The sequence below is a fragment of the Rattus rattus genome, chromosome 1, assembly GCF_011064425.1.
Source record: "Rattus rattus isolate New Zealand chromosome 1, Rrattus_CSIRO_v1, whole genome shotgun sequence".
Taxonomy (NCBI): domain Eukaryota; kingdom Metazoa; phylum Chordata; class Mammalia; order Rodentia; family Muridae; genus Rattus; species Rattus rattus.
In genome coordinates this window covers 262,907,168-262,934,651 of record NC_046154.1, presented here as the reverse complement: position 1 = coordinate 262,934,651, position 27,484 = coordinate 262,907,168, and the positions used below count along the sequence as shown (strand labels likewise).

The 27,484-nt window shown below is 47.3% G+C and overlaps 1 protein-coding gene across 1 annotated transcript in view; it reads left to right on the top strand.

The window, feature by feature from the left end:
- The first annotated feature begins 2,513 nt into the window (after positions 1 to 2,513).
- Positions 2,514 to 27,484, top strand: part of Dip2b (disco interacting protein 2 homolog B) — a 71,284-nt gene continuing 46,313 nt past the window's right edge. Inside the window, exons 1-11 of the mRNA XM_032890975.1 lie at positions 2,514 to 2,534; positions 3,827 to 4,001; positions 12,956 to 13,168; positions 15,702 to 15,851; positions 16,470 to 16,589; positions 18,609 to 18,806; positions 19,289 to 19,380; positions 19,792 to 19,902; positions 21,362 to 21,485; positions 21,928 to 22,037; positions 26,602 to 26,704. Coding sequence (XP_032746866.1) covers positions 2,514 to 2,534; positions 3,827 to 4,001; positions 12,956 to 13,168; positions 15,702 to 15,851; positions 16,470 to 16,589; positions 18,609 to 18,806; positions 19,289 to 19,380; positions 19,792 to 19,902; positions 21,362 to 21,485; positions 21,928 to 22,037; positions 26,602 to 26,704 — 1,417 coding nt within the window. The remainder of the gene's footprint in view (positions 2,535 to 3,826; positions 4,002 to 12,955; positions 13,169 to 15,701; positions 15,852 to 16,469; positions 16,590 to 18,608; positions 18,807 to 19,288; positions 19,381 to 19,791; positions 19,903 to 21,361; positions 21,486 to 21,927; positions 22,038 to 26,601; positions 26,705 to 27,484) is intronic.

Sequence of the window (27,484 nt, the reverse complement as noted above, 5' to 3'; positions counted from 1 at the left end):
GATGTACCCCTATTCTGCATTGAGAAATACTTTATCTCATTATAATTGATTACATCAGATGGACAGTGGCAGAGGTTGACTCCATGACCCTCGTGGCACTAGAGCAGAAGCTGAGAGTTCATATCTTAAGACATAATCATGAGGCAGAGAGCTCCCTGGGAATGATGTTAATGAAACCCATCCCCAGGGACACACCTCCTACCCCCAGGGACACACCTCCAACCCCCAGGGACACACCTCCTCCAACAAAGCCACACCTCCCATTCCTTCCCAAACAATTCTACCAACTAGGGACCAAGTATTCAAACAGAGGAGCTTGTAGGGGCCATTCTCATTCAATACAATAAAATTTTAAGTCATCTGTAAAGATAATAACTCTAATGAGGAATAGAAATTGAAGCAGTCATTAGATATACCATTGTTCAAATTGGGAACAAATAAGCTAAATAATAAGTAAGGGCTGGGGACATAGCTCAGCAGTTAAGAGCACTGGCTGCTCTTTCACAGGTCCTGAGTTCAATTCCCAGCAACCACATGGTGGCTCACAACCATCTGTAATGGGATCTGATGCCCTCTTCTGGTGTGTCTAAAGACAGTGACAATGTACTCATATACATAAAATAAATAGATAAATCTTTTTTTTGGGGGGGGGTTCTTTTTTTCGGAGCTGGGGACCAAACCCAGGGCCTTGCGCTTCCTAGGCAAGCGCTCTACCACTGAGCTAAATCCCCAACCCCTAAATCTTTTAAAATAAAGAATTGGGCATGGTTGAGGCTGATTGGTTTGATAGCATTTGAGGGGCTGAGGTAAGAAGATTGTGAGTTCAAGATCAGTTTGGACAACATATGTGTCCTGCCTCAAATAACACCAACAACAAAAAAGCCAGAAGAGCAAGGTACTGGGGAGATTTCTCAGTTGATGAGGTACTTGCTGTGCCGCAGCACCATGGAGTGTAACCCAGGCACTGGATCACAGGCTCCGCAGCACCCATGGAGTGAGTGTAACCCAGGTACTGGAGGCAGAGACAGGAAAGATCCCAGCGGCTTGCGGGCTGGCCAGTCTAGCCAAAGTCACGAGCTCCCAGTACAGCCAGAGAATTTGAGCTCCTCTTTCCAAAAAAAGATAAAAGAGTGAAAAGAGATATAAATGCTTGAGTGGACCCTGGTGTGCACAGGCGTGTGTACACACACACAAACACACACACACACACACACACACACACACACACACACACACACACACACACACCCACGAAGACTATGGGGAAACAAACATGCTTACACACTTTGCTGCTAGGAAAGCAGTAATATTTTGTGATCCAATGAAGTTAAGGACGTAGCATAGCTGTAGAGTTCCTAGCGCGCCCAGACCCCTGTGCCTCCTCTCTAGCACAGTGTGAACCTATTAATAAGTACATGTTCATCAATTTTATTCCTTTCCTTGGAGTTAATTCTGAGGAATTAATTAGATGAATCCTAAACTGAAAATACTGAACTATTCTTATTGTAAAGTAGTAGGAAAAATGGAAGCAACCTAATGTTTGTTATTAAAGGGCTGATTAACCTATGATCTGTTAATTCAGTGAGGTACTATGGAGCTCTTTAAAGGCATGCTATAGAACTGTTTACACAGTAAGCGTTTTTTGGGCTAAGCGGGGTGGCCGCCTAGAAGATCCTGCTCAGCGCAGGCTGGGTAGTGGGTGGGTGAGGCTTGACCAGCTCAGCTGCCATGCATCCAGGCCCAGATCCAGCACCCAGAGTCAGTCAGTCCCAGCACCTACTCCATGTGTGAGCTGCTGGGCTGCCAGGAGAGCCAGTGCTGCAGAACCAGATGGGAAGCAGGTCATTCGCACCACAGATGAAGACCTGAAGGCTCAGCGATGACCCAGTGGTTCTGTGCTTTAGAGATCAGAGGCCTTCAGCAGACCAGGCAATGAGGATTCGCATGGACAGTTGTGTGGGCAGAGCTATACTGAGTGACGTGCAGTTTTCAGTGCCCCTGCACAGGACGAGTTAGTGATGGAGGGGTGGGGAGGGTGAAGGAATGGAGTATTGCAAATGCTCTGGAGAAAAGCTCAGCTACTTCTGCCTCGGAGGCCATGTTGATGTCTGTGGCCCATGCTGCCACTGGGGGCCACATCTGGGTTCATGGTCTGCTGCAGTGTCTGTGGCCCATGTAGTCCATGTTACAACCAAGGGTCATCTCTGAGTCAGGTCCTGCTGCAGGGTTGGGGAGAGTGGCAAGGGTATTATTGATGTCCCGTCCATGTTTGTGCTGCCACCAGAGCCCATGCTGAGGTCCGTGCTGTCTGCAGATGTCATGTGGACTGTAAAGGGCAAGGAAGCTTCTTCTGCACTGGTGTCTATGATGGCAGGCTCTGGAGGAGAAATGTAGAAGAAGGCTTCTTCACTCCCCGCCATGTCTTCCTCAAAAGGTTAACAGCCTAGACAGGAAGTCATCAAGAGAACCTTTAAATATTGAGATAAGGATGCTGAAGTTGGGTCCTCATTAGAATGGTACTGGTGGGGCTTGGGGTAGTGAAATACTCACTCCTCTCTAAGGGGCCAGCTGCCGGGAGTTTACCCATGCTCTAGTGACTCTGGACAGCTCAAGTTGTACTTTCTCTGGCAGGCTGGGGAACCACAAGAATGGGAGGAGCACACCTGTGAGGAGGGGCAAGGAAGGGTGATTGGAGAATGTTATGGGAAATTCCCAAATAATCAATAAAAATATTATGTTCAAAGAGGTTTTATTTGTGTTAGTCAGGGCCTTCTTGGTTGTACAAACAGCTGCCGATTCAGGCTGCTTAAGCTGGTGCAGGTCACAGAAGGGAATGGCTGAGAAAGAAAAGGAGAAAACTCCAGGGATCTCGCTTGAAGTTCAGAATCTCTCCTTTCTGGGTCATTGTCATTAACTCAAGTCTGCTCTAGGACCTACACTTTCTGATTGAGAATTTAAATTCCCCCCAAAGAAGGATCTGATTGGACTAGCTGCTCATTTCAGGTCACACTTCCAGAGCCTGCCTGCCTGGCGGGATGTGGCAGAAGCCATTCTTGGGAAAGGAGAGATAGATGGTCAGCTGCTAAGCCTGGAGTTTGACCCACCTCAGGAGAATCTGTGAGAACATCCTTCTTTTCCTGTTAGTTTCTGTGTGTGAGGTGCAAGTGTACATGTTTGTGTATGCAAGTGTTTGTATCGGTGTGAGCGAGTGTGCACTGGGTGTGTGCGTGGGAGTGGAGGCCAGAGGTCCCAGTCGAGCTTCGTACGACATCTTCTACAGCAGCAGCTGACTGACCGCATCTGCTTTCTGCAGAGTGAGAACCTGTTTTGTAGTAGGTGCGGAGAATCCAGAGTTCTGTTTGGAATGTATTAATTTTAAGGTTCCTGTGACTCGTGTAAGTTGTGTGCAGACTGACAGACATGTCATGTGTGCCCTTGTAACTTTCTAGTGTCACCCCTTCTGTTCCTGTGACATAGAAGCAAGTGTCTTAACCAGGCTCTCTCTGACTGCTCAGCCTACCCTAAGCTGCTTTCCTTGGAAGTGCTCTAACTCAGCACCTTCACATCAGGACACATCTAATTACCTCTTCAGAATTAACTCCCGGTGGGCACAGATGCTCGCCAGACTCCGCCCCTCTAGTCAGCCCTTTATCTGTCACACAGTTGTACAGTCAGTCTTCCTTGTTCTCTGTGAAGTTACCCTTGACTTCTTTTGTTTCTATATTTGTTTTTTATCTTAATTGATCTGAATCAAAAGATAAATAAAACTACCTAAGCCTCCACTTGGCATTTTTAACAACCTGAGTACCAAGAGTTCCTCCCTCAGAGGTCTTGGCTGTGCCTGAGTGCAAATGTCCTTGTGTTTAACTTTTCAGATATCCACACGGAAGCAGTCCAAGCTGCTCTGGCGAAACACAAAGAACAGAAAATGGCTTTGCCCATGCCCACCAAGAGGCGGTCCACGTTTGTCCAGTCTCCTGCGGATGCCTGCACACCTCCGGGTAGGTGTATCACCTTCCACTTTGACAGTCCTGGATGGGCATTTGGAAATACTCTTTTTCCTTCCCGAGGTGGGACCTGGAACTCCCCACACGTCCGATGAACCTGAGGAGTGCTCTCTGAAAGGGGCTGGTGAGCACACTTACCAAGGCCCTTAAGACCTCTGCAGACTGCTGCCTACTGAGCCTTGGCGCTGCGCCTACGATACCACACCACACTCCTGTAGTCAGTAAGCACAGGCGCAGGCCCCTTTTTGAGGAGATGGATGTTTTGTGTCTCCAAATACGATCTGTAGTGATAGATTTAACCCATTAGATTCCTCAATTGGTGTTTATTTCAGCAGCGAGCGTAGGAGTGGGTGAACTTGGGACAGAATTCTGTGTGCTGTTAGAGATTTAGGAGTATGATGATACAAATTTGAAATAGATCTGAAAAAATAGATATTTGTTAATACATTTTTATATCTTTAAAGTGTTCTTTTTTATGTGAGGTCCAGAAGTAAGTGGGAAATAGATATCCCTCCCTCTCCACTTACCAGACTCAGAATTTATTCTTCCCAATGTAAATTAAAACTTCACATCCAAGGAACCTCGAGTTTCTTTTCTGTTCAGTTTTGGCAAATTTATAAAAACAAACAAACAAACAAACAAACAAACAAAAAATCTTATTTTTTTAACTCAAATAGCAGACACTATTTTTAAATGATTTGTTTATTTTTATTTGATGTGTGAGTGTTTTGCTTGTGTGTTTCTATATACATGCTTGGTGCCCTTGGAGGCCAGAAGAGGATAGCAGGTGCCCTAGAGCCATAGTTACAAACTGTTGTAGTGCTGGGAACTGACCCAGGTTCCGAGCGGCACAGGCTCTTTGCCCCTGCCGTGGCTTTGTCAAGCTTCCCTGGGGAGTCCTATGGTTGGTTGCACGTACAGTTGCCATGCTGGGCTTTGCTCTTGGATCCATGCTTGTGTTCTCAGAGCCGTGGGTGAGCGGTGGGCTCATTAGCTGTGCGCTTCTTTCCCTTCACATTTGTGGTGTCAGTATGTTTGGAAGAGAACTAGCTCTGTGGCTTCAAGTGTTTCTCAAAATGTAACAAGGATACCTCTGGCAGACTAACACAATGAGGCATTTTGTGTCCATAGTGGTGCATACTTGAGGCCCACTCATTCAGAGTCTTGGATTGATTCCCTTCCACATTTGTGCAGTGTACAAGTTGGGTCCTTGGCACAAAGGGGGCTCTCAGTCTGGTAGCCGTCCATGTTGGCAGATTCCCTACAGAATAGCTGGAGGTTCCGTTTCAGTAAATGGCAAAGGGCGGGGAGCAGTGTGATATGCAGCCCTCTCCCAGCCTCTGTCAAGGCACCGTGGCTTCAGAGTAAATGGCTGCTCTCATGGCTCTGGCTTAGAAGGGAGAGCACATCAAAGAACTGGGAGAAGGCTCTCAAGGAATGGGGCCTGTTGGTCAGGACTTCATAGCACTCACTGCCACAGGGAACTTAGCAGCTCCTGAACCAAATCTCAGCTTCTCGCTGTTGGATGAACCATAATCCTTTGCTGCAAGCCTCTGCATTTCTAAATATGCATGTTCTGTTCTTGTGGAACCTTCCAGAACTGTGTGCCATAATGTTCTTGATCATATTACAGGTGTTAATAATTTCATAACAAAGATACAGTACTCTTCTCTAAGACCTGATTCAGCAAGGCAGAGTGGTCAGGCTTCCTGTCCCTTTACCTTCTGTTCTAGGGGCTTCTGAATAAGATTCGAAACACCTCTATATGCTGTTAGGGACATCTGTAGTGCAAGTAGAAAATCTCTCCCATCAAGAGACGTTGCGGTTCCTCCAGGCAGTCTCACACAGCCCAGTGTTCTCGTTCAAATGTTCTGCATATACCAAGTACAAGTACTTTGCTCCAGAGAGGGAAGGCTAGAGGCCTGTACCTAAGGTTGTCTGGCTTCTTCTGTGTTAGCAGTGGGATTTGCCATTCTTTTAGGTGGTGGTGGTGCCTTTAATCCCAGCACTTGGGAGGCAGTGGAAGGCAAATCGCTTGAGTTCTAGGCCAGCCTGGTCTACAGAGTGAGTTTCAGGACAGCCTGAGCCAGGCAGAGAATCCTGTCTCAAAACAAACAAGCAAGCAAAAGTGGCTTGGCTGCTCTTGCCTTTCTGCAGTTGAAGCCACTTACATGTCCCAGAACTTGCAACCTCTAACTTGGGCATCGCACAGTTTTATCTGGCTATCTCCTTTTGCTAGTCCCGAGGACCCAAGTTAAGAGGCTATATTCTAGGGGTGTGGAAGAGGAAGGAGGAGGAGGAGGAGGAGGAGGAGGAGGAGGAGGAGGAGGAGGAGGAGGAGGAGGAGGAGGGAGGAGGAGGAGGAGAGGAGGAGGAGGAGGAGGAGGAGGAGGAGGAGGAGGAGGAGGAGGAGGAGGAGGAGAGGAGGAGGAGGAGGGAAAAGAGGAGGAGCGGCAGCAGCAGCAGCAGCAATGATGGGATTGTTTATCACTGAATATTTTTAAGGTCAGTGTCTGACCAGTTATACAGTGGTCAGAACGTAGGCAGCTGGGGTGGCTCACTGGAATGTGAATCCCCAGCTCCATCCTAAAGGCTGGGTGCAGTGGTGCACATCTGTAACCCTAGCACTGTGTAAGGAGGAGGCAAGTAGGTTTCTAGGGCTCACTGGCCAACCAGTCACCAAACCTGTGTCAACCTCTGGCCTCCAAAGGCACACTCCTGCAAGCACACTCCCACACACATACAACCTTGGAGTGCGCACACGCGCGCGCGCACACACACACACACACACACACACACACACACACACATCTTAAGAGAACTTGTACTACATTTCGGCCTTTGATCTTTATACATTGACTGTCAGCCCACACATCCATGTGCTGTGTTGTGCGGAGCTCACTTCTGGGGCACACATCTCTCTGCTCTCCCTGTGGGAGGTGCACAGTCTACTGGATTACTAACCAGATGAAAATTCAGAGCTGCCTGATCAAAAGGTTTAAGGAGGAAAACCCCAGACATTTTGGCTTTATTTACAGTGTCACGCAGTTTGGAAACAATGATAACAGTTGGCATGATTTATCTTTTTTTTCATAAATGATTCTCAAATAAGACGTCAGTCAACCTAAAATGTGATTACTGACGCCTGCACTAAACTGCTGTGGATCAGAAAGTTCAAGTTTTCTTTTTTTTTTTGTTCTTTTTTTCGGAGCTGGGGACGGAACCCAGGGCCTTGCGCTTCCTAGGCAAGCGCTCTACCACTGAGCTAAATCCCCAACCCCAAGTTCAAGTTTTCTAAGTGCGTAGTAGCACCTGTGGCCTTCCCTATCTTTTAGACTGCTTGGGTGACTGTGGTGCAGGTGTCTCATGCGCTGAGGTCATTTACTGATGTCATGAGGCGATGACTTCAGCTCTCTGTAGACGTCCTTTGTGTAAGCCATTGCTCATTCATACAGGAGTACAGTGCAGACCCATGGCACTAGCTCACTTATTTCTGTCTCTGAGCTTTTCCGCAGTCTGTGAGGTTATCGTTTGCTGCAGTGAGAGAGAGCAGGTGACCCCAAGTGGAGGGACGCGTGCTCTGACAAGGTCATACTTGCCAGTGACTGTGGTTATTCTTGGGACTGGATGACAAGGTTTTCCTCCATAATGTGTTTTTCCCACCGCATCCATCTCCTTCTCTGCATTTCTTTGCATGAAAATGGTGTCTGGGGCACACTGGGGCATGACTAGTTTTCATCCACCTCAGGGAAGCTTTATGGGATTATGGTGTGGAGGACTTTCACCAAGACTGCCCTGCCAGACTCTGCTTCCTGTAAGTGTTTGCAAGATGGGAGATGGACAGATGCTCATCGTCAGTGGGCAGTGCTTAAGTCCTTATTAACCCTCAGTGTCACAGGCAGGAACCCCCTCTGACCTAATGGGTGTCTATATCTGCAGAGGGGTAGGCACTAAGTAGCCATCACCTCCTCAGAGCTGCCATTCCATCACTTCAATGTTACCTGAAAGAGAATTCCCTGGGCTGGAGGAGAGGCTCAGCAGGAAGCCCCAGTTCAGTCCCTAGCACCACACAGCAGGTTTGGTAGCAGGAGAAATGAAGCGCTCTTCTGTGTGAAGTGCGTGCTTCACCTACTCCATGCCCAGGAGAGATGAGGCACTATTTTGTAGAGGTTCTTAGAGTGGACATTCATCCGTTGTGTCAATGCATGGTGGCTTACTTGCTCTCCCAAGCTACTGTCTAGACCTAATCTTGTCACCTGTTGAGTGAGCCCAACAGCAGGCTCTTTTTCCTTTCTTCTTTTTAAAAGATGTTTAAGATTTTGTGTGCTTGAGGGCTTTGGCTACTTGTATGTATATGCACTGTGTCCTCCTAGAACTGGAGTTACAGACGACTGTGAGCTGCTGTGTGGGTGCTGGGAACTGAACCCTGGTCTTCTGGGAGAGCACCAGTATTCTTAACTCCTGAGTCATGGCTCCAACTCTGGTGGGCGCTGTCCTCCAGAGCTGGCCACTCCCAGTGCTGCTCAGCGCATCTCTACTTTCAGGTGCTGTTTGTCTTGTTGTGCGCTTTTCCATCCTTGTACGTCTTTTCAAATCTCAAATTAAGTCTTTTTCAAATTTTGAAAAGCCTTTTCAAATTTATTTTTTTACCGATTTATTCAATTAAAGTTGACATAAAATAAGTAACTTTGGAGGGATAGCTGGTGCCGCGGCTCATCTTCACACACCTGAGCCTGCGACCTGTCCCTGAGCTTGAGCCGCAGCTAACGGCACGTCCTCCCTCGGGTGTGTGCTCTGCCATGTCGGGACACAGAAGCACAGTGACAAAAGTGCCGCCTCTGCGTTCTCCTGAGCGCTTCATGGTCCTCCCACCCGAGAGCCACTGCTGTGCTCTCCTTGTCTGCGACTAGCTCGTGTTTTTCCAGACGTTTATGCAGTGGAGCCATGTGATTTTATTTTCTTTTCCACAGGTAGAGCAGGAGGGAAGGGCAGCTTTCGTTCACCCTGAGTACTTTGAAACTCTTCCATATTGCAGCCATCCCAGTAGGTGGCTCCTGGCTGAGTCAGACTCTGCCGCATGGGGAGACTGTGGCTTATTCATCCATTTGTCTGTACTTCCACAGTGGGCTTGCTTCCCATTTTACGTCATTAAAGTGACATTCACTTACTAGTCTCTGCACACATACGAGCTTTGTTGTTTGTTTGGTTTTTTTAATACCCAGGACTGCAATGAATAGCTAATATCACAAATGTTCGATTTTTCTGGCTGTGTGACTGTCTAGATCTCTGGAGCGGGAGTAGAGACAGTTGTGGACAGCCATGTGGGTCTTGGGAATCAGACCTGGGTCCTGTGGAAGAGCATTTAGTGCCCTTAACTGCCAAGCCATCTCTCCAGCCCCATGTGTTCACCTTTTTAAAATAAACATTTTTTAATATGTCCACATGACTAAAGTTGTAGCAGTTAAAAAAACTTAGTAAACCAGGGACTTTTCTTCTCTTAAAAACAATAAGCAAATCATTTCCATGTCTCCTAATTGATTACCGTAGACTTCTGATGAACACTGTCAGGTAGTGCCTGATAACTCACGTCACCCAGGCAAGCCATGCTTTTGGAATTGTTCTCTGGGCTGGGGCCCGAGCTCAAGAGCAGCATGTGCTTGCCTAGCATGAAGCCTTAGGCTTAGTCCCTAGAACCACAGACAACAACAACCACTTGAGCTAAGTAGGAACTCCTACTGTATTCCCAGCACTCAGGAGGCAGGAGGACTGATTGTCATGAGTTCAAGGCCAAGGCCTACCTATCTAGAACTGCATAACAATACCCTGTCTCCAAAAAACAAACACTGGGTCAGTGAGATGGCTGAGAGGTACTGGCATGAGCCTGGCCGGGCAGCCTGATGCCCAGAGCCCAGAGTGGAAGGGGAAACCAGCCCCAGCACACTGTTCTTCAACCCCCAGGGGTGTGTCCTGGCACATGCATGCCCCTACAGGTAAATTAGTGAATTAAAAAACATTTTTAATCAAATTTCTACAATTAATCCTGGTTGACAATTGATTTTTTTTTTAAAGCTACAAAAGAAAATATTTAAAGGAGCTCATTTTGTTTTTTCATAAAGTTGTGGGCTCAGACAAGTGTGGTTGGCTATACTATAAACCCATGGGTGTGGAATGTGAACTCGGGTCCTCTGACAGAAGTAAGTGTTTATTAATCGCCGAGCCATCTCTCCAGTGCCTTATTTAAGTTGTTATTAAGGAAAATAGCAAATATTATGTCAGACCAGAAAGACAGAATCCCCTTTCTGTCAGTGGCCCAGTGCTTGGGAAGGGCTAGTTTACGATTGTAGCTGCAAGCTGCCTGTTGGCCCCCAGTGGGGTGAGGAAGGTGTCCCCATGTTTGTTTAGATCCCTTGGCATCCGGTGCCTCTGCTGTTTGTCCTCATCACTGTCACTCTCAGTTTTGCCTGTGAGCTTCAGCTGGCTTCCATTTTGTTAATGTCCTCAAATGTGCCCTGTTTTCTGTCCTTACAACCTCTCTAATGTCCTCTCTACCTGATGCTGTCCGTCCTGCCTCTCAGCCAATCACTGCTTATGCTGCCAAGCAAAGGAACATGGACTCCTGCCAGGCTCCGAGCTCAGTGAAAGCAAGGCTGTGTCACGGGCTTCTCATCGCCCCATGGCTGGTATAGTGCTGGTCTATTGTTGAATGGATAAGCAGTCTTCACAATGAATCATTTTAACCTCAAGTTACAAGTAGAGTGGTGGGCCTCAGGGTTCAAATGAAAGAGAGGCACCAAAGCTGTGTTTCCCTCTAGCCTGTGCTGCTCCATAGCTATAAGCATTAAACACCCAGAGGAGGGCTGGCCAGGCAGGCAGGCAGGCAAAGCAGGTAATTGAATTGAAACACTACACCTAATTATATAATTGATCAAGTACAAGAACATAATGCAATTAGTTTTCCATAAATCCAATAATGAAAATTCTGGTTTTACTGTCTATAAAAATTGATTTATTTTGGTTTCAACTTACACAAATTAAAATGACACAGTAAGGGCAGCTGGTAGATCTAGAGGCCTTTGTGGGATCTGAGATGTCACCCAACATACATTGTTCTTGTGGTGAGAGTCACAAGTCTCACTGCTTCCTTGCCCCCACTTTCTTTTTTTCTTTTTTTTCTTTTTTTTTCCTTTTCTTTTTTTCGGAGCTGGGGACCGAACCCAGGGCCTTGCGCTTGCTAGGCAAGCGCCCTACCACTGAGCTAAATCCCCAACCCCTTGCCCCCACTTTCTAATGGAGCTGAAATGTTAGAGTATTTTCTAGAAACGATTATGCTTTCTTTAAACACTGTTCTCTTATGTTTAGCTTTCCCCATTCCCTGTTATGTTATCCATCTTCTCCTTTAGGGAGTCTTGCTTTATCAACGAAATCTCTGGGTCTCCATCTGTCTCTGTCGTCTGTCTGTGTCTCCTTCCCTCCCTCTCTTCTTCCCGCCATCCCCCACCTCCCCCATCTCACAGCTCCTTAAACCCTGGGCCTAGACCCTGGGCCGGGATCAGTCCTCCTCCCTCAGAGGTCTCCACTCGGTCCAGTTCTCACAGCGGTGTTGTGTTCTAGTGTGGGGTTGTATATCACAGTGCCACACTGCGGTTTTTGAATGCCACATGCTGTCTCATAGGCGCTGGTACATGTGAGAACCGCAGGACCTGACTTAGTCTCCAGCACAAAGTGCATTAGAAGCCATCACAATGCTTGCACTTTGGGTCTCCTTTGCCCGGAGGTGATGCGTTGCTGTAGGCCTGACAAGCAAAGGCTGTGTCTCTTCCGTGCTCAGAGCTTGTAGATCAGATTGACAGATGCGGGATGACTGTGGTGGGTTTTCATTGTTTGTTTTGGTGTGGTTCTGGTCCCCATTGTGGAGTGTTAGCAATTTTCCTGCCTTCTCTAGGTCTTTGACGCACTGCCTGACCTGGACCCACTTATTCACCTGAATTAGGCAACATTTTCTGCAAATCTGAACATGACTTTTTAAAGTTAAAAAACAGACAAACAAAATCTGGGGATGTTGTGTTTGGCTTACACCGTATGGAGTCCTAGCCTGCAATGACTCTGGCTTCTCCCCAGCTTTGGCCTCCCTGTATGTGGTGAGATTTTTCTAGGCAAGCTGTCCAAATTTAGGCCTGGTTCCTGAAGTCAGTCAGGCTGAAAGGCACTAGGGAATTGTCAGTCTTCTCCATGACTGCCGTGCTTAGAAACTTTGCCTTCTTGCTTTGACCAGCTCCTCAGCTACTAGAGCAGGCAGTGCCTCAATTCCCCATCACCAGCCCTCATCGAAACTTTTCTTAAAAAAAAAAAAAAAAAAAAAGATCGATTTATTTATTTATTTATTTATTTATTTATTTATTATATATGAGTACACTGGAGCTATACAGACACACCAGAAGAGGGCATCAGATCTCATTACAGATGGTTGTGAGACAACCAGTGGTTGCTGGGAATTGAATTCAGGACCTCTGGAAGAGCAGTCGGTGCTCTAACCACTGAGCCATCCCTCCAGCCCTCACTGAAGCTTTTGACAGATGAACAGCGCGTCTTCTGCCTCTATCTTTTCGAGAAGAAACAAATACCACAGAACCCCATGCAGCCGCCTATCACAAGTCTCTGATAAGTAAACAAATTAGAAATTAGATATTGAGTAATCTCCGACCAAGAAATAGTTAAATTCTTTGAATTTTTTTTAAAGTTTATTTAGCATGGTCTTCTGAGTTCCGCTGTTCTGTTTGGCGAGTTGTGGTCTGTGGATCTTTTCCTTGGAGTCTTAGATGTCACCCATTGACCTAACGTGAGAATGCTAGTGTCCCCTGATGTCAGCATCAGGTGTGCAGGCAATGAGCAAGAACTGAAGTCTGTGCTCAAGGCGGGATCGACCCTTCTTTTTCTCTAATTCCACGCAGACACGTCTTCGGCCTCTGAGGATGAGGGCTCTCTGAGACGCCAAGCTGCGCTCTCTGCTGCCTTGCAACAAAGCTTGCAGAATGCTGAGTCCTGGATCAACCGCTCAATCCAGGGATCGTCCACTTCTTCATCTGCATCTTCCACGCTGTCCCATGGAGAGGTCAAAGGAACCAGTGGGTCCCTAGCTGATGTATTTGCCAATACTCGAATAGGTAGGATTGGATCTACCCAAGAAACCCACTAATTGTTCTAGTTGGCACCCAGTGTCCAGGAAACCGTCCCTGATTGTGTTAAGTTTTGATCACAGAGAAAGTTAGCTAGGTAGAGAGGGAAATGCCAGGGGTGTATTCAGTGCAGGGTGATAGGCATCGTCAGCAACGCCGGACAGAGCGTGCTCACTCGAAGCCGTGCCTGTTTGCATAGGCAGTGCTGAATGCGAGAGTGACACTGGTCTGGACAGGTCTATCCCAAAGGAAAGACTGCAGAGCTGCTAGGGCTCAGAGACCCAGGAAGACTGTCCGTGTCCACAAAGCATGCATATGTAGCCTGTGAAAACGCACACTAAGCCATGTCATGAAGACCTTCTGTCCTTAGCCTGACTGGATTTATGTCGCCTGCTGCTGTGCTGTTGCTGCATGAGCCGTGTGCAGGACGGCAGGCGCTGAGCTGCTGGCTGCTGCCGTGTGGAGAGCTGCTGCTCGCCTCTGCTTTGTGCACTTGTGAATTTTGGCTTTGTTTTCCAAAGTCGCTGCTTTCCTTCCTCAGTGGCACCAAGTGCCTTGTCCCTTGGTGGCACCGAGTGCCCTGCCTAGCCTTTGTGCTGTGTCTGTTGTCTCCCCCTGTTTCCTTGACAACCAGTCACATTCTGTTGTCTTAATTGGCATCTCAGCAACCTTTCTTATCACTTTATAGAACATTTCAATTTGGTTTCTGAAAAGGCTGGGAAATTTTAATTTAAGGTTATAGTTTTTAATGAAGATACCTGCCTTGCTACTACAGTTACCAGATAAAGAGCTTCCCACCATCCATGGTGACCCCTGCATTCTTTGCTCTACACTGTGTCAAACCTCTTGTGGCCACCATACAGTAGACAGCCACGTTCTCTACCACACTGTCACAGACAGCAAGCTGCTGAGATGTGACCTGGAGAGTTTACATAGAATATGTCTAAAAGAGCTTTTCTGTCTACAAAGGGTTAAACCCGTGTTGCTGCTTTTGGATGCTGGCCCTTACTGATGTAACGCCTGTCCCTTCAAGCGACTACAGTCTCTGGGGCATGGTGGTACATGCCCTTAACCCAGTGCTCAGGAGACATCATGAGCACCTTACATGTTTGCAGTGACACTGTTCCTTTTGTGATTTTAAAGTGAACCACTGTTTTTTGTGCCTCAGCTCACTTAGCCACACCATTAGTCTGGACAATGAAATAGTGTCTGCTGCTGTGCTCTTTAAAACATTGCCCAGGTGAGCCTGCTAGGTCAGAGACTATACACATCTCTAATTGGATATAACCAGATGAGCCTGCTAGGTCAGAGACAATACACATCTCTAATCGGATATAATCAGCACTTGGAAGCTGAGGCAGGATTGAGGCTAACCTGAGCTACATAGCAGGCTCACTTCTTGAAAAACAAACAAAAGGAAGCAGAGAGCTGAGTGTGCTGGCACACAGCTGTAATCCCAGCACTCACGAGGCTGAGATGGAAGGCTCACAAATTCACAGTCTCTTGAGGTACAAGAGACAAGAAGAAAACATTTGATTTCTTCTTAGCCATGCTATACCACAATGGACTCATGCCAGTGTGTTTCAAACTTTAAAAAGTATTACACTTATAAAACTCATAATCACAGGCCTTTGAAGCACAGAAATCTTACTCTTAAACCAGTCCCACAATTGTATTTCCCTCTTCATGCCTTTAGTGGTTTTATTCTTTTTACATTGTATACCTTACTTCCTCTAATTTTCTTCCTCTTCAGAAGATTTTTTTCATGCCGTAGCTCTGTTCAGTAGTTCTCTTTTTACATCATTCAGTTTCTGACAGCAGCTTACGTCCTGTGTTTCGAATCTCCCCCAGACCGGGGTGAGCAGGATGCTGCCCTCACACCTGTAATCCCAGCTGATGAGATCCTGTCTCACAGTGAAACTCAAAAGGACTTCTCCATGAAGTAGCACATGCGTGTTAATCTCGACTTAGAGCAAGAAAGAGCCTCACTGTGGGCTGTAAGAAAATAACATTTTTGAGAAACATTTGCTAGGTGATTTGATGTAATAACTAAGGTTACTCAAATCTTGAAAATTAGAGTTTTGGAAAGCTGATATGACCTGGTTTACCTTAGACTTTGATTATAGAGTCTGTTTTGGGGCCAGGGGTTGTTCTCTGATCTCCAGTTGTATATTCTGTACATGTATGTATACCTATACACACACATTGGTATATATAAACACATGCACATGCATGCACACAATACATAAACACATACATATACATGCATCATACACATGCATATACATGTACACACATACATTACACATGCACACACATATACATATACACATACATTACATACATATACACATGCATTACATATATATACTATACATACTCTTATAATGATAAAATCTTTCTTTGAAGTTTGTTTTAAAAGAGTGGGTGCTTTTTTATTCCTTCAAAAAATAAGACTTAGAGGTGGTTCCTTTTACTGTCAATACTGTATGATTCTAACTCTCGTCTTTTCCTCTCTTAGAGAATGTCTCTGCTCCTCCTGACGTCACTGCGACTACCTCTTCCTCCTCTTCCTCACTGCGTCCCGCCAACATTGACCTGCCCCCATCCGGCATAGTCAAAGGCATGCACAAAGGCTCCAACAGGTCCAGCCTCATGGACACAGCAGATGGTAGGGGCCTGCTGGGTGCTCGGGAGCAGTCACTGCCCTGGGGTCCCAAATTCTAACTGCAGCTGCTCCCAGTGTCCCAGCGGCAGAGCCACACTGCAGCTGGGCCACTCATCACTACGTGGAGCCCTCCTGGTACTTGTTCCCTTGGCCTTCACAGAAGTTACCATGAACCGACCGAAAGAAAAGAGCACTACAAGGGAAAAGGGACCCTGGGGCAACGAACTTTCTGCCGTGTGCCAGTCTTCTGCCTTCTGCTTGTCATGTGTATATTGGTCGCTTTTGGGTAGAGTGGAACTGGGCAAAGGCCAGACTCCATTAGAAGGAAAGTCTGAGTGAGGAGAGCAGGAAGGAGAGTCACAGAGTTCAATACTCACCGATAATAAACAGTTAATAGTGTTTTCTTAAAGAGTTTAATTGAGGGGCTGAGAGAAAGAGTTTAAGTTTGCAACCACATGGTGGCTCACAACCATCTGTAATGAGATCTGATCTTTTGTCTGAAGCTCAATACTATATAATAAATGTAATAAATAAATCTTTAAAAATTTTAAAAAAAAAAAAAGAGTCAATCTTTATTAAGCTCAATACATTTTAGTCAAATTTACCATTTTTCCCTTACAGGTGTTCCTGTCAATAGCAGAGTGTCTACAAAAATCCAGCAGCTTCTCAACACTCTGAAACGACCCAAAAGACCCCCCTTAAAGGAATTTTTTGTGGATGACTCTGAAGAAATTGTGGAAGGTAGTAGTCAGGGCCAAAGCATGCACCCATCAGCGGTCAGGTCAGGGAGGCCTGGGCGTGGGCTTCTGTCACTGCGCCGTTCCCCCAGAGTCATTCTCCTGTTAGGTCTCAGGCAGAAGGGGCTGGAGAGACGGACAGAAGGACTGGAGTTTAGCGCCGTCCTCGTGTGTGTGCAGTAATCACACCAGAGCAGTAGTCGAGCTTTGCGTGTTGGACACTAGTTTTACTAATTGAACTTTTGCTAGACTTCTCTGACTAATGATCCTTTTTAGAAAAGAGAAGTGCCGGTGTCTGGAGGCATGAGGGAGTGTGCCCTGGAGCCTCATGGGAAACAACTGCCTGCCAGGAGTGCAGGCTCAGTGGAGATGAGTCACTCGGGTGTCCCTCTTCCATTTAGACTAAGTTTAAAAACCTGTAAGATTGTAGGCAAAGTAAGGGTGAGACAAGTTTTAAGTCACTTGAATGGATCCAGAGAAATGGACCCAGGAAGAGATCGTTTCGCTTTGTGAACTGGCAAGATGCAGAAACATAAAGACTGCATGGTTTTTCTTGTAGAATCTAGATTTGAATGTATATGTGTGCAGGTCATGAAAAGGGGGGGACTGAAAAAGAGAAGGAAGTCCCTAACAGAAGTGGGGCCAGAGACAAAGGGAGCCCTATGACAGAAAAGCAGAGTGAGGCGTGAGGACTGTTTGGAGGGAGGAACAGGGCTGGGTCAGCTGCATGAGGACAAAGTGTAAAGATAAAGACTGAAAAGTGCGTTAGGAAGCCTCTGCTTTGTGTGCTGACTGAAAAAGAACAAGTCAAGCATTGTGAGTTTACAAATCCATCGTATTACTAGGTTACAGAGAACAATGCTCTCCTTATTTTTAGTTGTCTATACTGATTGGTGTATATGGGTGCTTTGCCAACATGCGTGTATGTATACCACTTCATGCCTTGCATGTGTGTATGTATACCACTTCATGCCTACATGTGTGTATGTATACCGCTTCATGCCTACATGTGTGTATGTATACCGCTTCATGCCTTGCATGCGTGTATGTATACCCCTTCATGCCTACATGTATGTATACCACTTCATGCCTTGTATGCATGTATGTATACCGCTTCATGCCTACATGCGTGTATGTATACCGCTTCATGCCTTGTGCCCACAGAGGCTAGAATAGGGCGTCAGATCTTCTGGACCTAGAGTTACAGACTGGTGAGCTGACGTGTGGTTGCTATGGCTTGAACCTGGGTCATCTGGAAGAGTAGCCAGTCCTCTCTGGCCCACATGCAGCTACAGCATGCACTAAGAGCATGTGCACAGCAAGACCAGGCCATGGGAAGTGTGGGAGAGAGAAATGTCCCCTCAGCTGGAGCAGTACTTCTTACTGTAGCTGTCTGTGCAGGGTTTGTTCTCTGTGTTTGTTGAGATAAGAGTCCTTATCTTGAGACCGTGCTTACCTCTGAGACCGAGCTAGGCTCGTACGCAGCTTGTTCATGTTCTCAGTCTGTCATAGCTGTGCACATATGATGAAACACACTGGATACTTCACTTTTTAGTCTATTTCTAAATGTTTTTCTGTGAGAATGTAGAAATTAAGGCTGAGCGTGGTGGGAGACAGAGGCATGTGGCTCTCTGTGAGTTCAAGGCCATACTGATCTACATAGTGAGATCCTACCTCAAAAACAAACGATACCAACAATACATGAGTAATATATGTTCACTGTTGAAAAATCTACTGTAGAAATGAGTATAAAACACTCCCTCAGATTCTTGGATAAGCGTTTGTCTCTGTCCCTCACAGTTGGGCTCAGCTGACTCTGATAAGCAGCCATTATGTTTGGGCAGCGTGTGGAGTAAGAACCACCCTCCCCTGGGAAGCTGTGATCTCTGTGGGAGGACGTCAGAAGCCTTAGTTGTCCTGTCTCAATGTGAGAAGTCAGGGACTGAGGAGAAAGATGGGCCAGAGGTTAGAGTTGTGTTAGGGCCCCGTGAACTTACTCCATCTTCTTGCTTGTTTGCCATAGTACCTCAGCCAGATCCCAACCAGCCAAAGCCTGAGGGCCGCCAGATGACTCCAGTGAAGGGAGAGCCCCTCGGCGTCATCTGTAACTGGCCACCTGCACTGGAATCTGCCCTGCAGCGCTGGGGCACTACCCAAGCCAAGTGCCCTTGCCTCACTGGACTGGATGTGACGGGGAAACCAGTCTACACCCTCACATACGGTGAGTCTCAGTTCCCCACTGCGCCAAGAATTCCTGAGTATTGTGGGTAGTGTTTCTCCTGTTAGTCCTCGGTTGCAGAAGTTCTCAGTTATTTCATTGAAATGAGCCGTGTATCAGTGACCTTTGGCCTTAATCCCAGCACTACAAGATCCCTGAGTCTGAGGCCAGCCCAGTCTACAGAGTGAGTTCAGGACAGCCAGGGCTACATAGTGAGACCCTGCTGCAAAAGCCAAAAAAAAGGGGGAGGGGAGGAGAACTTGGAATATCATGTCAGGGAGAATGATATTGCTTGTTTCAGGGCAGGAGTGACTTTAGAATGACTGAGAAGCGGCCACTTGGGGAAGGATTTGCTCTGTTAGGGAGGGTAGAGCTAACTATCCCAGCCACTGTGAGCAACCACAGACCTTGTCAGCTGGCTGAACCTCTTGCTCTCCAACTGAAGAGGCCTATAGTTTTTTCTTCCTGTTGTTTTCTTTTCCCAGGGAAGTTGTGGAGCAGAAGTTTAAAGTTGGCTTACACACTGCTTAATAAACTGGGAACAAAAAACGAACCTGTGTTAAAACCTGGAGACAGGGTAATTTGTTTTTCACTTGTCTTGTTTGGAGAGCTGATGTCCGTTTGTGTGTGGGTATGCTGCCTGCGTGGGTGTCTGTACCACAAGCATGAATGGCTCCTAAGACTGTCAGAAGAAGGCACCAGACTCCCCTGACCTACAGTTGCAGATGGCTTTGCTTTTTGGTGTCACTAGGATTGCAGATGGGGCCTTATTTGAGGCAAATACTCTCAGAGCTATGTCCTCAGTCCCCAGGACATATAGAGTAATCATGGGGATGGTGCTGTTCATGGTGTTCTCTTCTCAGTCACGGAATTTCCTTCAGAGCACATAAGCATTAAAGTGTTTCATTTATTCTGCTCATACAAAGTGTTCTGTGTACGTAAAGTCAGTCTGTATGCCCCTGTTGTTGAATGTCTCTGTGAATTTTAGGTTGCCCTGGTTTACCCCAACAATGATCCTGTCATGTTTATGGTGGCTTTTTATGGATGTCTTCTGGCAGAAGTGATCCCAGTACCCATAGAAGTACCCCTGACCAGAAAGGTAACTTCACTGTGTTAAATGTCCCCCCCTGTGACACAGTAGGTCCTGCACTGACTCAGTGACAGTAGAAGCAATGTTGTCAGGTGGTGGAGGTGCACATATCTTATTTTATATAATATGCTCAATGTAGTTCACCTATGAAAGAACTTTCATAGAATTGTTCCTCACTTTAAAAATAGCGAGAGGCATGCATTTGAGTGTGCAGTGTTTGGTTACCATTATAGAGTGTCGCTCCCTCAGACTTACTTTATCAAGGGATTTCTTTAACCGGTCCACATAACCCAGACCCGCTGAGTGGGAGGACGGTGCAGTAGTGCTGATGGCTCTGCTGGAGAATTGTGCTTGGACATTCAGCGCAGATAGTAAGCTCACAGCACAGGGTTCCACTCGAGGGTGAATGGCTTCTCTTGAGCTGTTTCATGTTGTTTATTACTGAGAATCGGGGCTAAAGACCAATATGGTGGATAATGTTGGTTGATTGATTGATTGATTTTAATAGTTTTTTTCCACTTGGAGCGGTTTAATGAGAGAAGAGTAGCAGAGGGGAGGAACAAAGGAGGCCAGCCATGAGCATGTGGAGGGAAGGGGGAATAGAGAGAAGGGACTGGGAAGGGGACAAGAGCAGAGCAGAGAAGTACAGAGAGCTGGTTTTAATACTTATTTACTTATTTAATATATGTGAGTACACTCTTGCAGTCTTCAGACACAGCATCAGATCCCATTACAGACGGTTGTGAGCCACCATGTGGGTGCTGGGAATTGAACTCAGGACCTCTGGAAGAACAGTCAGTGCTCTTAACCGCTGAGCCATCTCTCCAGCCTCCGAAAATGTCAGTTTATATGAAGGGATTGTTTTAAGTAATAAGAAAGAAATGAGTGACATTGCTGCTGCTTTAGCTGACGGGGTAGAACATCCGTATTACAGGAAAGCACGTCAAGTTCTCTTTATGTCGACTGTACTCAGCTTCCTTACAGTACTTTGAAGGATTGAACATAAATTCTCCAGACTTTGTCTTAGGTTGCTTTTGCTGCTGCTTAAGGCTCAAGTCTATTTCCTTTAAAATAGAGTGGCAGAGCATACAGATTTAGCGTAACTGGCTTTGATGTCCATCTTATTTATGTTGTTCTCGCTTGGCTTGCCTTGCTCTTAGATCTGGGGTAGGACTAGAAGCCAACCGTGTTAGAATCTGTTTCACTTGCCTAGAGGAGTCAGAGAAGGTCGCACTGGCTAGTAGAGTGCATGCTTCACACTGTCAGCTCAGCAGCGTTTGCGTGTACTTAAACCTTTGTAGGATTTGTTTGGAGCCATGTTGTCCTGAGCTGGGACATTTGCCAGCTTTCCGGGCTCCGTGGCACAGTGGGTAGTGCTGGAGCATCTCTGGGTGCTGGTTCAAAGCCTGGTGTGCTCACATTCACTCTCTCTCACGCCCTGACTGTGCTCATTATTTATTCTCCACAGGATGCCGGAGGTCAGCAGATTGGCTTCTTGCTAGGGAGCTGTGGGATTGCCTTAGCTCTCACCAGTGAAATTTGTCTGAAGGGCCTGCCAAAAACCCAGAATGGAGAAATCGTACAGTTTAAAGGTGACATTCGTAACCAGATGCCAACTGAAAGTCAAAACTGAGCTTTAATCAGAATTTTACTAGATTAACAGCTAAGGGCTTCCTGTGTATTTTCCCCTCTGTCCTTTGAGGTTGGTCCCATGGTCATCCCACTTTTCAGGTAGTAAATTGAGAAACAAGAGTCCTCAAATCCCAGCTAATAAATAGCAGAGGAGTGAATTGTACTGAGTCTGTCTGATTCCAGAGCTACATTCTTACGTTTGTGTGCCGTCTGGAAAAGGAATCTGGGACTCTGTACATTAAAGCTAAATCCTCTGTGCAGAAGGACAAACAGCAGAGCACAAGACTCCAAGGATTTCCACTGACAAATTAGTCACCCCGCGTTGAGGAGCCCTTCCATGTTGAGGAATTAGCATAGGAAATGAATGCTCGATTGCTCTCACTCTGGGTTTGTCTGACTTAGGTTGGCCTCGCCTCAAGTGGGTTGTGACAGACTCCAAGTACCTTTCGAAGCCGCCCAAAGACTGGCAGCCGCACATATCGCCTGCGGGCACGGAACCAGCGTACATTGAGGTAAGTCGGCTGCTTGTATCCTGGCCTCCTTCACCATCAGCTGCAGGGCTAATGAGTGTTAGGACATTTGCTTGTTCTGTGAAATTTCAGTTTTTTAATCTGGTAAATGTCTTGTGGTGGACCTTCTGTTAAAATTTATTTTTGAGGCAAAGTTGAGTTTATTCATAGAGATTTTAAAATAGTAGATTTGAAGCATGGGGTTAAGAGGAAAAGCCATACCCAGGAGGAAAGTACCAGGCATGAGTGTAGTCTGAGAGGAGTCACTGTGCCAGTCACTGCCGTTGTAACCTCTCAGTCAGGAGAAGGATGAGGGTATCGGACGTGCAGAATGAGGGGAAGTAGCTGTGCTGGAAGAGGGCGTGCGACAGAGAGAAAATAGAGATCAGCCAACTGACTGACAGACTTGGTGTCGACAGTGAGAGTGGGGCTCGACTGACAGCAGAGCTTACACACTGAACCTGCAGGACACTCAGAGCCGAACACTTTAAGTTCTTTTTTTGTTTGTTTGTTTTGTTTACTCAGTAATACCCAGGGGTTTGAGCTTTTTTGTTAATTTTGTGTTTTTATTTTCCTTATCATTATTATTGATTTGGTTTTATTATGAGATTAGCTCTGTCGCTTGGTAGAGTGCATTTTGATCACACTTGCATCTTCCCTGACTTCCCAGACATACCCTCTTGCCCTACCCACCCTTCCTGGTCTCTTTTGTTTCACTTTTAAACTCATCAAGTACAGTCTATGCTGAGTGTTGGACCTTGACTGCAGTGTGGCTGACCTCAGGGTGGTGGAGGGCTCACCTCTAAGACGATGGCTCTCCTTTCCCAGCACCGTCACTTGCCAGTAGCTCTCAGCTTGGGGCTGGGAGTTCATGGCCACCTTGCCTGTCCATGCTGGGACTTCGTCTGGCCTGAGCTCGAGCAGCCCTTGTTCCCGCTGTCGTAGCTGCTGTGAGTTCCTGTAGGCAGCTGCCCTGCTGTGCTCAGAGAACATTGCCATGGAGTCATCCACTACTCTGATTCTGACGCTTGCCTCCCCACCCCCTCTTCTGCAATCATCTCCAAGTCTTGGGAGGAGGCTGTGAAGTAGGGGCCATTGAGGCTGAGTATTCTGCCTCTCTCATTCTCTAAGCCTCCACCAGGTATCAGTCTGAAAGTGTTAATCACCCCGTGTTGCTAAAGAAACTTCTCTGGTGAGGGTTGACAAACCAGATTTCAATTGTAAATCTGCTCTGTGGGGTCAGGGAGATGGCTTAGTGGGTAAAGGGGCTTGCCACCAAGCCTGAGGGTCCTGAGTTCTAGTCCTAGAACTCACATAGTAGAAGGAGGCAGCTGACTCCCACACATTGTCTTCTAACCTCCACATGTGTATCATGGCATGCACACCTTCCAATCATAAATAAATGCTATGAACACAGTCTGTGCTGTGAACAGAAGGCTGAACTACAAACTATGGTGGCTGGGGCAACGCTGTATGACTGACACCTGTACCTCTGAGGCTGTGCCCTTTCCCCTCTGCAGCCTCTGGAGACTTGCTCCCCAGCTAGCTGCTAAATTAATGAGTAAGCACTTCCATTAGCTTTTAAAAAGGCTCGGGGTGCAATACGGCCTGAAAGCTCTTGTAATAACAGGCATATGTAAGACCTGAAACAGCTTCGGCCACGCAAGAGTCTGAGACACATGATGGTGACTGCAGAGGGGGTAGATACGTGGGGGTGTGGGGCTGAGTATGTTTGAAAGACAGCCAAGCCAACAGGAAGTTACAGGATGCGCGCACGCAAACACACATGCACACACACGCACACATACACACACACGCACACACATACACGCACGCATACGCACACCCCATTCAGTGATGAGTCAGTCTCGTGTCTCGGTGCAGGCATGGTGCTCACTCCCAGGCCTGGGAAGTGGGTGTTCCCTGGATGCTGCTCTCCCATCTTAGTGATGTCCTGTGGTGGGGCCACTCTGTCTGCTCCTGTAGCCTTACCTTGTCCTACCCTTATTGTGGATCTGCACCCTGCTGTTCAGGGCCTGCCTGCTCAAGAGCCTCATATTATCACAGGGTTCTCCTGGTCAGGAGTTGGAAACTATTGAGGGGTTGTCAACAGGCGAGAAGTAAGAATGACTGTTACACAAAAAGATCCTCTAGGCCCATCTGGATGGCTCAGCAGGAGGGTGGCTGCCACTCGAGCCTGACTAGTTTGAGCACAAAACTCACATAAAAGTGGAAGGAGAGAAGCAGCTCTGCAGACTTGTCCTCCAGTCTCCATACATGTGTTGTGGTGTGTATGTGTGCTCTCCCCATGTCATACATACAAATAATAACAAAGCTTAAGAAGAAACGATTTATCTAGATTGCCTGGGTTATTATAGTGGGAGCTGTAGGTTTTAGGTTTGTTTTGGTTCGGTTTTCCTTCTCTACACTTTATGTGTGTAAGTGTGTACCTGAGTGCTCATAAGTGGACTGTGCTTGGACAGTGTCCCAGAGGCCAGAAGATGGTACCAGATCCCTGCACTGGAGACCCGGGCTGTTGTGAGGACCGAGTGGGTGCTGGGATCCGAGCTGGAGACCCGGGCTGCTGTGAGGACCGAGTGGGTGCTGGGATCCGAGCTGGAGACCCGGGCTGCTGTGAGGACCGAGCGGGTGCTGGGATCCGAGCTGGAGACCCGGGCTGTTGTGAGGACCGAGTGGGTGCTGGGATCCGAGCTGGAGATCCGGGCTGTTGTGAGGACCGAGTGGGTGCTGGGATCTGAGCTGGAGACCCGGGCTGCTGTGAGGACCGAGTGGGTGCTGGGATCTGAGCTGGAGACCCGGGCTGCTGTGAGGACCGAGTGGGTGCTGGGATCCGAACTGGAGACCCGGGCTGCTGTGAGGACCGAGTGGGTGCTGGGATCTGAGCTCTGTAAGAGCATCCAGTGCTCTTCTGAGCCATCTCTCCTGCCTGACTCCCTTAAGAAGTTATTGAAGTGAATGGAAGCTCATGGGATGGCTAAGAGAGGGGTGGGTGGGGCTGAAGGATGAGAGGAAGCAGGGTAAGCTGACTGGTCCTGAACACAGAGAGAAGACAAGTAACACTCATATTCCTGGTTTGCCACCTGGATGGATGGCAGAATGCTTCAGTTAAATAGACGATACAGACAGACTCAGGCAGCATGTGGTGCCACGCCTTTAGTCCCAGCCTCAGGAGGCAAAAGCAGGCAGATCTTCATGACTTCAAGGCCAGCCTGGACTACAGAACAAATTCCAGGACAGCCAGGGCTACAAGTAAGACCCTGTCTAAAACAGAGAGGAAGAGAATGCAGAGCGAGCTCTCAGAGGTGGGGGGATGGAATGGAGTGTTGGCAGCTGCTTTCCTGTGGCCAAGGCACTCTAGCAGTATGCGGGGACAGATGTTAGCAAGGATGCCACACCCTGACGGCGTGACAGGGAGGAGGTGGGAATCCTCAGGAGTGCCAGCAGTTAAGGCAGAGTCAGACGACTCTGGGTAAGGTAGCTCATGCGAGTCTGAGGCACAGGTTGCAGCCAAGCCTGGGCTCCACAGTGAGACCTTGTCTCAGAGAGGGAGAAAAAACCTGAGAGATGGACAGAGCAGTGAGAGGGAGAGACCAGCCTTCTGGATCCGACATCAGAAAGGCTGATGCGCTTGATAAAAAGCAACTTGGAAGGAACTGAGGATAAAAACAAAGTGGAACTATTTATAGGCGTGCATAGGGCCTGCTACTAACTGAGGTGCCAGGGCTTTCTGTTTTTAGTATTTCTGTGGTGCTAGGGGATCCAACCCAGTGTCATGTGCGGCTAGGCAAGCAGTCTACCACTGAGTTGCAGCCCTAGCCGTGGGGAGTCTTATCCATGTAACTCTGCAGAGCTATGCTTCTCCGTGGGGCTACTGTTATGTATCTGCAGCTTCCATATTCAAGGCTGGAACTCAGTGCAACCTAGCAGCCTTCAGAGGACATCAACAGTGTTGGCTTTCATAGGCAATCTAAAGATGCATACAAACCGTCATTATTCTGTATAAGAAGGCAAGCATCCGTCGTCTGTGGCATCTGAGTGGACTGTGGAACTGATCCACACACACTGCGGAGTGACAACTGCATTTGGTCCACACACACTGCAGAGTGACAACTGCATTTGGTCCACACACGCTGCAGAGTGACAACTGCATTTGGTCCACACACGCTGCAGAGTGACAACTGCATTTGGTCCACACACACTGCAGAGTGACTGCATTTGGTCCACACACGCTGCAGAGTGACAACTGCATTTGGTGCCATGCTTCTGTGCATACAGCTCATGTCACTTGGCTTTAGTTTTTTGGTGACCACGTCACATTGATGAGTGACTGAACTTTGAAGTCTTTTGACACTTGCTTCATTGTCTTCCAGTCTTGGCTTTATTTGACTAGAGTTTGAGGTCCGAGTGCAAAGCCTTAAATGTCTCCGTTGAACATGTAAAATTAAGCCCGTTGTGATAGTTTGTCTGGGTTTAGGTTTGGGTTCTGGATTTTGTCACTGATAATAACCCATCTTACTTATAGTTTTATTTTTGTTGTATTTTCCAGTATAAAACAAGCAAAGAGGGGAGTGTGATGGGAGTCACAGTGTCCCGGCTTGCAATGCTGTCCCACTGCCAAGCTCTGTCACAGGCCTGCAGTTATTCTGAAGGTCAGACCTCTCCCGTGACTGCCCTCATTGTTAGCTTCATATGCGTGTGACTGTGAACACCCACTCAGTGATTGGACGACATTGAATGACTGAATTCCAAGGGAAATGTTCCAGGACAGATTCTTGGCTTGCTTTTGTCTTTGCTACAAAATAAATTTTTTAAAAAAAATCTTGTAATTTAAATAAACTTCTGGATAAACCAGATATATAAAGTGTGATTTCTAGAGGACAGAAATAGAAAACCTCAATTAAGACCGTGAGTCTGTGGAGTCTTGGATGTTCCCATCTCCCATGTAAAACTTCAAGCTAAGTATAGTTCAAGAAGCCGGCTCCATGGATGCAGGCTTCAGCAGACAGCATCCAGAGCAGGAGGTGCAGCCCGCGGCTCTCCCTGGCCCTCCTAGCAAGCAGGAAGGGTCAGCTGGAGGCCGGCCTGAGGTGTGTGGTGAGTGCTGACTAGCCTGAACTATGGCATCAGTTGAGACCCTGCCTGTCTCAAAAAATATAAAACACAGTAATGTGAAACTTTTTTATGTACATGACTATTTCATAGTGAGATCTGGACTGGCCTCCAGCTTGAGCCCCTCACGCCAGCATTGCAGGCCTGGGCTGCGATCTGTCATCAGAGCTTGCTTCCAGGCATTCTTCTCCACACTGACTTCTCAGTGTCTCATCTCCCTTTGCAGAATGAAAGGTGACTGTGTACCTTTCAGAGGCCATTCCTGTCCGACTCCAAAATACGTGCATGTGCATGCATGGGGACAAGCACCCGCCACAGAC